We start from the raw sequence: 14544 nt of genomic DNA on the forward strand, positions 1-14544 counted from the left end.
TCCCTTCGTTTTCGGTTCGGTATAATTGTTCATAGAATTCTCTGAAGTTTTCCTTAATTTCTTTTGGATTATATGTAATTTGTTTGTCTTTTTTCCTTGTTGCCAATACCATTTTCTTAGTTTGCTCTGTCTTAAGCTGCCATGCTAGGATTTTGTGTGTTTTTTCCCCTAGTTCATAATATTTCTGTTTTGTCTTCATTATATTCTTCTCCACCTTATATGTTTGTAATGTTTCATATTTTATTTTTTTATCCGCCAATTCTCTTCTTTTGGTTGTATCTTCCTTTATTGCTAATTTTTTTTCTATGTTTATTATTTCCCTTTCCAACTGCTCTGTTTCCTGATTATAGTCCTTCTTCATCTTGGTTGCATAACTTATTATTTGCCCTCTAATGAATGCTTTCATTGCGTCCCATAGTATAAACTTATCTTCCACTGATTCCGTATTTACTTCAAAGTACATTTTTAATTGTTTTTCAATAAATTCTCTAAAATCCTGTCTTTTAAGTAGCATGGGGTTTAATCTCCATCTATACATTCTTGGAGGGATGTCTTCTAGTTCTATTGCCAATAACAGGGGTGAGTGGTCCGATAATAGTCTAGCTTTATATTCCGTTTTCCTAACTCTCCCTTGTATGTGGGCTGATAACAGGAATAGGTCTATCCTTGAGTATGTTTTATGTCTAGTCGAGTAGTATGAGTATTCCTTTTCTTTTGGGTTTTGTTTCCTCCATATGTCCACAAGTTTCATTTCTTGCATTGATTTAATTATAAATTTGGTTACTTTGTTCTTCCTGTTAATTTTTTTCCCCGTTTTATCCATATTTGGATCCAAATTCAGATTGAAATCCCCTCCTATTAGTATGTTCCCTTGCGTATTAGCTACCTTCAAAAAGATATCTTGCATAAACTTTTGATCTTCTTCGTTAGGTGAATATATATTAAGTAGATTCCAAAGCTCTGAATATATCTGACATTTTATCATAACATATCTCCCTGCTGGATCTATTATTTCCTCTTCTATTTTAAATGGCACATTTTTGCTAATTAATATAGCCACTCCTCTTGCTTTTGAATTATACGATGCTGCTGTTACATGTCCTACCCAATCTCTCTTTAATTTCTTGTGCTCCAATTCAGTTAAATGTGTTTCTTGGACAAATGCTATATCTATTTTTTCCTTTTTCAGTAAATTTAGTAGTTTCTTCCTTTTAATTTGGTTATGTATTCCATTAATATTTAGAGTCATATAGTTCAGCGTAGCCATTTTATATTTTGTTTATCTTCTCTTTCCGTTTTTCCATCATTACCTTTCCTCCTTTTCCATTTCTGTTTTCTTATTTTCAACTCTTTACCAGACAACATTCCTACAACATCCAACATTTTCCTTATTCTCCTATTTCTATCTTCTTTATCCCCAATCTCCCCTTCCCCTCCTGAGTTGCCCTTTATCCCTTGTCGGACAACCACATCTCCCCTCTCCATTTGGATTTGCGAATCCACTCGCAAGCGTCAACTGATTTTGCAGTGACCGCTCTTTTCCCCCCACCCAGCCCCCCCCAGAAAAGATTTCGTTTTTTATATGTCACAAAGGTCACTCTTTTAGTTCCCTCCTTATTCTCTCTATTCCATTACCTTCCCTTATTAATTCTTGTCTATACTTTCTATGTTTTCCTCTAATTACAGATACTTTCACATATGCCCATTGTCTCTATTCACTCTTATACCTCTTTACCCGCATACATATCAATCGTGGTCATTTTTACCCTCCTTACCCGTCTTCATCCCTCAGTCTATTTTTGTCTTTACCCACATACATATCAATCGTGATAATTTTTGCTCTCATTACCCGTCTTCATCCCTCAGTCTATTTTTGTAATTGTTCTGCAAATTTTCGTGCTTCTTCTGGATCCGAGAATAGTCTGTTTTGTTGTCCTGGAATAAATATTTTCAATACCGCAGGATGCTTCAGTGTAAATTTATATCCTTTCTTCCATAAAATCGCTTTTGCTGCATTGAACTCTTTTCTCTTCTTTAGGAGTTCAAAGCTTATATCTGGATAAATGAAGATTTTTTGCCCTTTATACTCCAGTGGTTTGTTGCCCTCTCTTACTTTTTCCATTGTCTTCTCCAGTACCTTTTCTCTTGTAGTATATCTTAGGAATTTTACTACAATAGATCTTGGTTTTTGTTGTGGTTGTGGTTTAGGGGCCAATGCTCTATGTGCCCTTTCTATTTCCATTTCTTGCTGTAGTTCTGGACATCCTAGGGCCTTAGGGATCCATTCTTTTATAAACTCCCTCATATTCTTGCCTTCTACATCTTCCTTAAGGCCCACTATCTTTATGTTATTTCTTCTGTTATAATTTTCCATTATATCTATTTTTTGGGCTAGTAATTCTTGTGTCTCTTTAGTTTTTTTATTAGATTCCTCCAATTTCTTTTTTAAGTCTTCTACCTCCATTTCTGCTGCTATTGCCCGTTCTTCCATCTTGTCCATTTTTTTCCCCATTTCTGTTAAGGTCATATCCATTTTATTTATTTTCTTTTCTGTGTTGTTTATTCTTCTTCTTAAATCATTGAATTCCTGTGTTTGCCATTCTTTAAATGACTCCATGTATCCTCTAACAAGAGCAAGTACCTCCTTTACCTTGCCTATCTTTTCTTCTTCTATTTCCCTGTACTCTTCCTCTTCCTCTTCTTCTTCCTCTAGGTTGACAATCTGTTGTTTCTTTGCTGCCCTTTCCTCCTCTTCTTTCTTGTTTCTATTGTCTTCTGTGGTCTCTTCTTGCTGCAGGTGTTCTGCAGCTGTCGTTGCCGGCTGTGGAGATCGACTCCCCAGCTGGTCCCCCCTCCCGTCGGTGTGTTTTTTTGTATGCGCATCGCGCATGCGCGAGGAGTCGCGCATGCGCGGTTGCGCACTTTTACTCGGCTCTGTGAGCCATTGTTGTAGTTCTCTTTCTACCGACCTGAGGTAGTGGGGTCTTCTCTCCACAGCGGGCCTCTTCGGACAGGTAAGGCCTTCACCTTTTTCCTCCGTTGTCTTCTCTTCCTCTCTTCTTTCCGTTGATTTTGATTTTTCTCCTTTTGTCTCCATCTTCTTTCCACCTTTATATTCACTTTTCTTTAACTTGTATTTCTGTGCCTTTGTATTTTCTCTTGTTTTTCCCGACTTTTCTGGAGAGGGCTGGAGTTCACCGTCCGGCCACTACTCCATCACGTGACTCCTTCCAGTAAGTGGTGCTTAAGGTGATATGTGAGTAGGAAGGGAAGGTTGAGAATCACTGCTCTAGACCCAATTGTTATTGAAATATTTTGCTTGAGAAAAATTGTCTGTGGCCCATTTCCTTTGGAGTTATGAAACCATGCACAGAACTAGTCAATTAGGTACAATTGAAACAGTGGTTTTTAAACTTTTTCCCATCTATGTAGCTATCCAATCTTCTATTAAAAGTTAAAATCGAGCCCGCATTCAATACCACTGCTGGCAGCTTGTTCCAAGCTCTCACCACTCTCTGCATGGGGATGTTCCCCCTAATGTTGCATTTAAACAATTCCCCTTTCCCTACATTCGTTCATTTTTGTTTCACCAACCCTCAGTGGAAAAGCCTGTTTGCATTTACTCCTTGTTCTGTTCCACCTTAAAGTGAATGACCTCTGACTGTCATATCTTTCCCTGTTGCAGTTTTTTATATAATTTATTTTTCACACTGTGAACCATATCAACCAAAATATATATAAATGTTTCTCATTAAATATACACAGTGGCATTTTCTCCCCTTTTTTCCCCCCTACCCTCCCTCCCCCCTTCCCAGCCCCCTCCAAAACCAATAAATATTCAACATATGCAATACAATAACCATAAAACAATGTCTTCACACAATGAAAAATAAACAAGAAAAATGCGTCATCTGTTTTTACACACTGAATCAAATCGTTTTGTCTTCTTATCATTTTAAGGGGTGGAGGTCCAAGGCAAGCTCTCTCTTTTATGTTCCATGTATGGTTCCCAAATTTGTTCAAGTAATGTGACTTTATTTTTTAAATTATATGTTATTTTTTCCAATGGAAAAAATTCATTTCCATGTACCATTGCTGTATTCTCAGGCTCTCTTCCATTTTCCAAGTTAACATTATACACTTTTTTGCTACTGCTAAAGCTATCATAATGAATTTGTTTTGCGCTTTATCCAATTTGAGGCCTAATTCATTACTTCTTATGTTACTTAAAAGAAAGATCTCTGGATTTTTTGGTATGTTATTTTTTGTGATTTTTTTTTTAATATCTGACTTGGATCTTCCCAAAACGTATTCACTTTCGTACATGCCCAAATTGCATGTATTGTTGTTCCCATTTCCTTCTTACAGCAAAATCATCTATCTGATAATGTTGGATCCCATTCTTTTAATTTTTGAGGCGTGATATATAACCTGTGTAACCAATTATACTGTATCATGCGTAACCTTGTGTTTATTGTTAATTAATATGGCTACACCTCTAGCTTTTGAATTATATGATGCTGCTGCTACGTGTCCTACCCAGTCTCTCTTTTATTTTTTGTTCCACTTCAGTTAGATGTGTTTCCTGCACAAATGCTATATCTATTTTTTTCTTTTTTCAGTAAATTTAATAGCCTCTTCCTTTTAATTTGGTTATGTATTCCATTAATGCTTATAGTCATATAGTTCAAAGTGGCCATCTTATATCTTGTTTACACCTTTTTTCCGCTTCCTCACCACCTCCACTCCCCTTTCCTCATTTTCATCTCTCAGTTTTCCCTTTTTAAACTCAATGTATGACAACACATTTAAAACATAAAATACTCCAACAATTCCCACACCCAATATTACCTTAACCCCAAATCCCCCCCCATCCCCCCTGAGTTGCCCCTTATCCCTTGCTGGGCCACCACAACTTCCCTTTCCATTTGGGTTGCGATCTTGCTCGCAAACGTCAACTGATTTCGCAGTGACTGTTATTCTCTCCAAACCCCCCCAGAAAACACTTTTTTTCAATACACATATAACAAAGCTCTCTCTTTTTTCCCCCTTCCTTCCTTCCCCTCTCTTTTCCCTCTTTAGATCTTTACATATACATTGTTTTTTACATCTTTATATATACTTTATCACCTTTCTTCATTCTTATTATATCTCTTCATCTCTCCTTCTATCCTGCAAACGCTCTGCGAATTCTTGTGCTTCCTCCAGATCCGAGAACAGTCTGTTTTGCTCCCCGGGTATAAATATTTTAAGCACGGCTGGATGTCTTAACATGAATTTATAACCTTTTTTCCATAGAATCGATTTTGCTGTATTACGCTCTTTCCTCCTCTTTAAGAGTTCAAAACTTATGTCTGGGTAAAAAAATATTCCAATGGTTTATTATCTTCTCTAACTTTATTCCTGCCCACTCCAATATATTTTCTCTTGTCGTATATCTCAAAAATTTTACTAAGATAGATCATGGTTTTTGATGTGTCTGCGGTTTCGGAGCTAGTCCTCTGTGTGCCCTTTCTATTTCCATTTCTTCCTGCATTTCTGTCGTTCCCAGGTCCTTTGGGATCCAATCTTTTATAAATTCCTTCATGTCTGTGCCGCCTTCACCTTCCTTCAGGCCCACTATAATTTTACAACATAACAATTTTCTGAGATAACAACTCTTGTGTCTCTTTAATTTTTTTTGTCACTTTCTTCCAATTTTCCTCTTAAGTCATTTACTTCCATTTCTACAGCCGTTTCTCATTCTTTTCCCTATTTCTGTCATGACCTATTCTAAACTTTACATTTTATCTTCTGTTCTTTTCATTTTTCTTTTAATTGCACTAAATTCTAATGACAACCATTCTTTTAATGCTCTCATTTGTTCTTCAAAAAAGGCTTTATCTATATTCTGTCCATCTGTTTTACCTTCTATTTCTCTGAAGATCTTGGTCTTCTTCTTCTGTGTCTGTACCTGTGTTTGTGTCTTCTTCTCTTCTTTGTATCTGTGTCTCTTCTGATTCTCCTGATGAGTTGCTTGTATCACTTTGTCGGGCCTCTTCTTGCTGGGCCTCTTGTTGTTGATCCTCCCCTCCTGGGCTGCTCATCTGTCGGGCATCCTGCTGCTGCTCCTCTTGCTGTTCACCCCGTCTACTTTCTTCCTCGCCTGGTTCCTCACTCCCTCTTCTGCCGCCTTCCTCATCTTCCAGCTGAGAGCCCTGGTATTGGGCGTCCCTCAGCTGGTTGTGTCGTGGTTGCCTGCTCCTCGGCTGAGCCCCCCTCCCATCAGTGTTTCCTTTTACCTTTGATTGCGTATTGCGCACTTTTGTTTGGCTCAGAGAGCCATTTTTGCAGTCCACTGGTCGGGGGGATGCAACTCTGCGGGGCTGGCACCAACTTTGAAGATCGGGCGCTCTTCGCCACCATGGCTCCCTGTTCCTTTGTGCTTTTCCGGTGACTTTTCTTTTTTCCTTGTTGTTTTACTTTTTCCTTCCTGGGTGCCAACTTCTTTCTCTTCTCTGCAACTTTATCTTCTATTTCTTATACTTTATATTTGTTAAGCTTTGTCTTTTCTTGACTTTTTTTTCTGGAGAGGGCTGGTTTTACCCTACTGGCCACTACTTCATCACGTGACTTCCCCCCTGTTGGATTGTTAAAGTGAAGTATTTTCTGCCAGTTTATAACTCTTCCTTTTAATTGCTGCCTATGTTGTCACCCATATACCACTGCTGCATCCACCCTCTGGGAACAGAGAATCTTCAACTTTTTAAAGTCTGTCAGCTGTGCTCATCAGCATTTTCCTGGAGACTTAAGGCATGCTATTTTTATCAACTCCTGAATTGTTAGGGTGTTTCTCTTCAGTGGCTCTCTATGGCAAACCCCAGCATGTACCACCACTCATTTGAGTAACTATGTGCCGACTCTGCCAATACCTTCCTTTCCTAACAGTGGACAATACCCAATGCTGCAAACTTTCCCTTCCCTGCAAAACCAGCCATACGTTTCCCCCTTTGACACATCACTGAACCTCCCTACCCCCCTCTACCCCGCCCCAAACACCAGATAATATTGGACCTCCCATCCCTCAGGCACTGCTTTCTCCCTTCCCTCTCACATGGGACAACCATGCTCTCATCCTCCAGTCACAAATTTTCTTCCCCAAACCCCCCCACAACTGCCACGCCCATGATCCTCCTTTCAGCCCCTGATCTCCAACCCACTCGTTTGGTCTTAATGAAGGGTCCCAATGCAAACTATTGACTAACTCTTTCTCTCCATGGATGCTGTCTGACCGGCTGAGTCCTTCTACCTTCTCATTGTTGAAGATTCCAACATCTGCAGTTACTTTCTCCTAACTTGCCTTCACTCCGTTCTCTAACACCGTTCATTGTGCTTCCCCCATTCTCAATCTGCTCCCATGCCACCTTCATCTTTTCCAGCAGCTTGTAGCTCAGCATTCCATATTGGAATTCTTCTCCTTGTGAACTGGAGATTGTGGCCTCTGTAAAGTGGGAGTTGGGATTGATTTTTATTGCATACCATTAGAAATAATTTTGCGATGATCCAATTTCACAATCTGAACTTGACACCACAGAGTAAGAAGCGTCAGTATGACCAGGAGATTGAAAACCTAGAGCGGCAGCAGAAGCAGACCATTGAGCATCTTGAACAGGATCACACCACCCGGCTACGCGATGAGGCAAAGCGAATCAAGTCTGACCAGGAGAAAGAGCTCTCCAAGTTCCAGAACATGTTAAAAAACCGCAAAAAGGAGGTAAGGGTTCACGCAAGGGGAGATGGTGGGCAGGGAACAGAGCTGAGTCTGTCCAGGAGTGGCTGAGCCAGTCAGGTATGGTCCAAGCAGGGATCCCATTCTGGCACCACACAGCCCAGGATAGAGACCCTTGCCAAACAAGAAAGAGATGCCAGCAATGGTGACAACTCTATCCAATCTGGGCCAGTCAGAGTTTGACAAAATTGCCCAACCTGATTCAGATTTTCATGGAAAGTAAAGAGCACCGTGTCGGCTTAGGGCACCATCTGCATCTTCACCATCCTGTGTGCCATTGGTTTTTAGAAGCAGGCGCAAGCCTTTGTTACAATGCAAGGTACAGGATTCCCAAACATTCACTGTGATCAACAGCCTGAGTGTGGAGCAGGAACCTATTCTGGCTTTTGAGGACCCAGGAGTTTTGCAGGCTGAACTTTGGATGTACTGCAGTGATGCAATTTCAGACTACTCTACATAATTTCCTGTCTGGATATAGTTGCCTCTTTGGTTACCTGCCCTCTATACTGACTGGGCACTGAGCCTCTCCCCAACCTGGTCTGAGTGCCGGACCCTTCCCCAACCCAGGTCTGGGCACTGACCCCATCCAGTCTGGGAGCTGAGCTTCATTCCCTCAACATCTCTACTCCCAGGATCACTGTCCACAGTCGGGTCATTGTCTCCTGCTCTGTCACTCCCACCACACAGGTCATTGTCTCCTGCTCTGTCACTCCCACCACTCGGGTCATTGTCTCTCTGGCTCTTCACTCCTGACCCCCTTTTAACCAGTGTTGACATTCCCCAGCTGCCTGTTCTTGAGGTACTGAACCAGCTCCCTTCTGAGGGAAGCATATTTATCTCCAGAAGCAAATTCTGCCTCCATGCCAGCTGCCTATTAACTGATTCAATTTCCCCCTCTCACCACATTGCCTTTCCCCTGAACTTCCCATCATCCATTCTCGCTGTGTGTAAGTTTCTATTGGCTTTAAGTTAATTCAGCCATGCTTCAAGCTGACAGATCAGCTGCATTGGGTGGTACTTACTCGATGTTTAATCTCAATTAGTACCAGTCCTGGGAGTGTTTGATGGATGATATCTGCCTCTGCCTTATGACGCGCTGTACCAGTCCCAGCAGTGTTTGATGGACGCTGTCCGTCTGTTCCTGATATTCTCTGTACCAATCCCAGGAATGTTTATGGACAGTATCTCTATCTGCTTGACACACACTGTACCTGTCCCGGTGGTGTTTGATGGATGGTGTAAAAGGAACTACAATGATCTCAACACCTGCAGGCTGTGGATATTCAGAGCAGTTGGGAAGGGGTGGGTTGCATCCCACAGCCTCCCTTTCCATCGTAGAATTTTTGAAAGAATAATTCTCCTGTCGCCCACTGCACAGGTAAGTCTTGTATGGGCTGCCCACTGAAGTAAGTTTTTGCAGGGAGTGTGGGGAAGTTGTTTACATAGAGAGTGACAGGTGCCTGGAACTGGCTGCCTGAATAGTGGGAGAAGCAGATACAATAGGAGTATTTGAAAGGCATTCAGGCAGACATAGAAACAGGCACAGATGAGGCGGGGGGGGGGATCCAGGCCACGTGGAGGCAAATGGGATTCGATTAATTTGGCATCAGGGTCAGCACATACGTGGTGGGACAAAGAGCCTGTTTCTGTGCTTTCCTGTGCATTGCCATGTTCACTGAAGGGCTGGTACCATTGCACACTTCCTGGTGTTATTGGGTGCAGTGAGAGTGGGGTGGGTTATCAGTATGGTGATTGGTCTGAAGTCTATGGGATGTGTTCTGGTACCAGGCCACCACTGTTTTTTTTTGTCACTGTTGATGTTTTATTGATTCTCATTGTTGTTTTGATTTCTGTGGATTTCACGTGTCTGTGTTTTTGATTTGAGCACTCTGATATGTCAGTGGAAATCTCCTGGTGTGATGTGGTGGTGGTGGTGGTTCCAATTCTCCTTGGGCAGCCTGTTCTCCCATGACCAAGGCAGCAGTTGCTTGGTGTGCTTATGATAGGCGGTTAGCATCAGAGAAGCCCACTGTTGAGCAGGACTGAATTATAAAGGAGAAGGGGGAGGGGGAGAAGGCCGTTGCTCACTTGGATGGTCTTTCTGATATTGGGGTCCATTTCAAATTCTTGCATTTCCTGTGTGTTCCAGTCCATCAGGCTGGGACAGGCAGCTGATGCTGTACTCCAGCAGCAGTATGCTGCCTCCTGGTGTGGAGGTGTGTGGCAGAGACTAGCAGAACCAGAAATCCCCTGTGCCTCCAGTGGGCCTGACCCACATGTAGTTAACGAGAACCCAATCTCTGCTAACTTCTCCACTGAAGAGGGAGCAGGGTGAAACTCACAGCCAGGGCTGAGTGTAGGCACAGCAAGTCTCTGCCACAGGTAATGAGAGCTGTAGCACCCATGCTGGTTTGTCACCATGCCGACAGAAATCTCATTCTCCCTTGAGTATGACCCAAGACACCAAGCAGCTGTGTTCTCTGCCTCAGGCATGGCCCGGTATGAACAACTCCAATCATCCTGCCTCAGTCCTCTTTTCTAACTTTATCACTGGCTGTCATCTCTCATACTAATGTGGTGTATATACCTGCCTACCTGTCAGTGACTGAAGGAAGACTCCCATCAGACACTCCAGCTGCAGGAGGAAGGATCTGCTGACTCCTTATTTTGGACATTTGTACTTGTAATTTTAACCCAATTTGTGTCATTGCTCCCATTTTCTTCCCTTTTGCCCCAAGTTGAACTTGTTGAGGCAAGAGCTGGGTCTGTGGTGGGCAGAGTCCCAGGTACAGGAAGGGAAATGGGAGACTGCTTCTTACATTGGGTAGACCTTTGCTTGGTGGCCAATTGAATAGTGGGACAATATTTGTGAAGCTTGTTGTACTCTGCAGTACTGGCACTGGCTGATGAATTCTCCAAGCTCTGTCAGTCGGGAGGGTTTAAATGTTGCATTCACTTTGCCTGACTAGGTCACACCTTGCTGCAGAGAACAGCATGCAGTTCCCCTCAACTTCACAGTAGAAAACATCCTTTCAATATGCGAATTCTGAGAATGTATTATTGCTTATTGACTTCAAAAATTAGAATGGATTTGGTGATTACCTGCCTGTGTTGTAATATTTCCAATGTAAGGCTTTGAACTTGGAAGGATCTCTTGAATCATCAAGCTGAGGGTTTATCCCTCACTTTACAGATGCACACAATTCCACTGCCTCAGAAAGAATACTGTTAAACCAAGACTATCTAGGAGCTAAGTGGTGCAGGGGACAGGGTTTCAAGTTTCTGGATCATTGGGTTCTCTTCAGGGGAATGTACGATCTGTACAAAATGGTAGGTTACATCTGAGCTGGAAGGAGACCAGTCTCCTGCTGGGAAAGGTTTAAACAATTTTGGCAGGAACAGGAACTACAATGTGATAGCAGACAATCGAGCAGAATGGTTGATCCAATATGTAATGAGATTGTGAAGAAGGATGGGCAGTGGAGGGTTTGAAATGTGTTTATTTCAATGCAAGAAATATTATGAATAAGAGAGATAAACAGAGCATGGATTAGTATGTGAAATTATGATGTAGTTGTGGCCATGACAGAGAATTGGCTTACAGAAAAACAGGATTAGCTGATGCCAGTACCAGAATTTAGATGTTACAAAGGGATAGGAAGGGGGGTAAAACAGGATGGAGGGATTAGCATTCCTAATTACAGCTGCAGAAAGGAAGGACGTTGCCTACTGAGTGAAAGTCAGAAAGAGGAAGGGAGCGATGACTGTATTGGGAGTAGTCTACAGGCCCCAAGAGGGATAGATGGGGCAGAATTTGTCAGGTGTGTCCAAGAAGGATTCCTAATGCAATGTGTGGACCAGCTGATTAGAGGAGAGCCAGACTGGATCTAGTACAGGGTAATGAACCTGGTTAGGTGGCAGACCTCTTGGTGGGGGAGCATTACAGTGATAATGACCAGAACTATGGACAAAGATAGTGGACAAAAATGGTTAAATATTTAATTAGGGAAGGGCTAAATACGATGGGATGAGGCAGGAACTGGGGAGAGCAAGTTGGGAACAGATTTTCTCGGGCAAAAGCACAGAAGAGGAGGATGTTTAGGGACTACTTGCACAGGGTTCTGGATACATTTGACCCACTGATATAGGGAAAAGATGGTAGTTTAAGGAAACTGTAGTTAACAAAAGAGATGAGACAAATAGTTAAGGGGAAGAAGGAACCATAAAGTTTAGTAGCAAAAGTCAGGAAGGGCTTGTGTAAATTGTATGGTAGCTAGGAAGGAACTTAAGGAAGAACTTGGGAGAGCTAGAATGGGCCACGAGAAGGCCCAGGCAAGTAGAGTTAAGGAAATCCCTCAAGTGTTCTATGCTTACATGAAGAACAGAAGGTGACAAGAGTGTTGGTAGGGGCACTTACAAATAAGGGAAGCAATGTGCCTGGAGGCAGAGGAGGTTGGGGAGGTCCTAAATTAATACTTTGTATTCACCAGAGAAAATGACCTTGGTCTAATTGAGGTACTAATGTGCCTCATTACAGAAAGGATGTAGAAGCTTTGGAGTAGGTGCAGAGGAAATTTACCAGGGTGTTGCCTGGATTAGAGAACATGTCTTATGGGGCAATGCTTTTCTCTGAACACTTAAGGATGAGAAGTGAGTAATAGAGGTCTATAAGATTATGAGAGCACCTTTTTCCCAGGGTGACAGTAGCAAATACCAGAGGACATGTATACAAGGTGAGAGGAGGAAAGTTTAGGGGGATGTCAGGAGTAAGTTTTTTTTATATACAGAGAGTTGTGGGTGCCTGGAATGTGGTGGAGGAGGCTGAAACATTAGGGGCAGTCTGACAGGCACATGCATACAAGAAAAATAGAGGGATATTGGTGTGATGGAGGGAAGGTTTTTATTGATGAGTAGGTTTATATAGGTCAGCACTGAAGGATCTGGAATGTTCTGTTCTAAGGCTCTATGCTGGAAGAGGCCAGTCATCATTGCTGTACATTCACTGGATATTCTGGCCCTCAATGAACAGCACAACTTCCATGGCAATACATTTCATTGATTTTTGCGGGCTGTTAATGTGCAGAACGGCTCATGGTTACAGGCACTATGTGAAAAGTTTGGAGAATTCCTTCAGAAATATCACAAATTATGTTTTAAATTATTTCCAGGTTAAAGCACATATGTCAATGCTTTCCAGAAACTCGCATATTAAAAGTCTTCAAAAAGCCTTTTTAATTCTAATCACTAAAAGCTGCTGGCCTGGAACTCTGGAAGTACTAACCCCTAACCTTGTGCTAACCAGCCCGGCCTATGAGCTCTCCTGCTGAATGTTCTTGTGTAAAAGGAATGTACTTCCCCCAACCCTCTGCATGCTTGTAGGTTAAAAATGAAGTGGATAAACTTCCCAGAGAACAGAGAAAAGAGCAAATGAAACGAATCCGAGAAGAGCTCTCGCAGTCCTTGCATGCTCAGGTAAACAGCAAGTGGCATTACTCATCAACTGCGCTGTTTCCTGACAAGAGTCCTAGTGTGAGAGGAAATCTCTGATGTGTTGCTGCGTGTCAACCCTGCATGTGGGATGCCCACATGCAGCGGTATGGATAATGTTCCATCATCTACTTCCGCCTCAGTCTTTTGATGGTTGCTGGGGAATTAGGCCTCATTACCTTTGAGTTGTTGCAAGCCTATACCGGTTGTCTGGGCCTTCTATGCCTTCCATTTGGGATGTGAATATATGGAGAATCCCTGATGGCCTATTGATACAGACCTGCCATTCTGTGGGTTCGTACAGACCACTCCCAGAATCAAACCCTATTCTATGCTTTTGATCCATGCTCTATCCTCCCAACTGACATGTCCTTATCCGCTGATCTCTCCCAACTCTTCCTCCCCTCCTGCACTAAGTAGGATGGTCCTCTGGCATACTCCAACTACAGTTAACTACCAGTGCCATCTTTATCCCAACCTCAACATCAGTCAACCTTATGTTGCCAGCCTACTCCCCTTCTGGAATCTTCCCTCATCCGCAAGACCATGGCCTCAGAATTTACTGACTTTCTTAAGGCTTTGTTCATTAAATATTGCCCAATGAATTGTTGGGTCAAAGAGGGACAATATCCAGTCTTGTCAACATTACCAACCATAGCAAAGTGTCTGCATGAACTGTGAACAGTGGTCCTTGCATGGAAATCAAGGTAGGTCAGGCTGTACCTGTGAGAGGGGACATGGCGCTCTATCAGAACTGCGAGGGAGGATAAACAAACTGCTGGCAGGGTAGTGAGGACTATCCATGATTGGGTAAAACCAAGGTGGTCATGGGGCTAAGCTGTAAAGAAAGCGATCTAAATGGGAGAGGTTTGACAGTGAGAGATATGGGAGTTGTGAAATGCAGAGTAGGAAGGTGTACCTGTCAGGTCAGGCTGCATGTCTTCACACCTAAAGAGGAAAAAGACACACAAATAGGCAGGGAGCAGAGTGATTATGGATTGCGTAATGGCAGATGAGTGAGTTAGATTGGCATCCTAGTCGGCACAGACATAGACACAGTTCCTGTGTTGTTCTATGTTATAAAGTCCCCTTTCTGCCAGGCCTGCTTTCTGCCTTTCTTTTTGCATGCTGCCTGATGTTGTGGTCTCTGGATGTGTGCACTGCCTTGTCCTTTTGCTGATGGGGGGGGCTCCATTATATTTCAATCCACAGGGCATCGCTCAGGCCATGATACAGTCCTTTCAGTTGTCCTCATGCACCCTGTCCAACGCACAGCTTCAGGATGTAAG

General features: G+C 42.6%; 1 protein-coding gene across 2 annotated transcripts in view; it reads left to right on the forward strand.

Annotated features, from left to right (window-relative positions):
- Nucleotides 1-14544, forward strand: part of LOC138744367 (STE20-like serine/threonine-protein kinase) — a 105322-nt gene that overhangs the window by 71884 nt on the left and 18894 nt on the right. The window contains exons 12-13 of one of the 2 annotated variants that reach the window (XM_069900413.1): nucleotides 7574-7753; nucleotides 13148-13240. In XM_069900413.1, the coding sequence (XP_069756514.1) occupies nucleotides 7574-7753; nucleotides 13148-13240 (273 nt within the window). The remainder of the gene's footprint in view (nucleotides 1-7573; nucleotides 7754-13147; nucleotides 13241-14544) is intronic. The other variant, XM_069900414.1, reaches the window with a different exon arrangement.

The sequence above is a fragment of the Narcine bancroftii genome, chromosome 10 (genome assembly GCF_036971445.1).
Source record: "Narcine bancroftii isolate sNarBan1 chromosome 10, sNarBan1.hap1, whole genome shotgun sequence".
NCBI lineage: Eukaryota > Metazoa > Chordata > Chondrichthyes > Torpediniformes > Narcinidae > Narcine > Narcine bancroftii.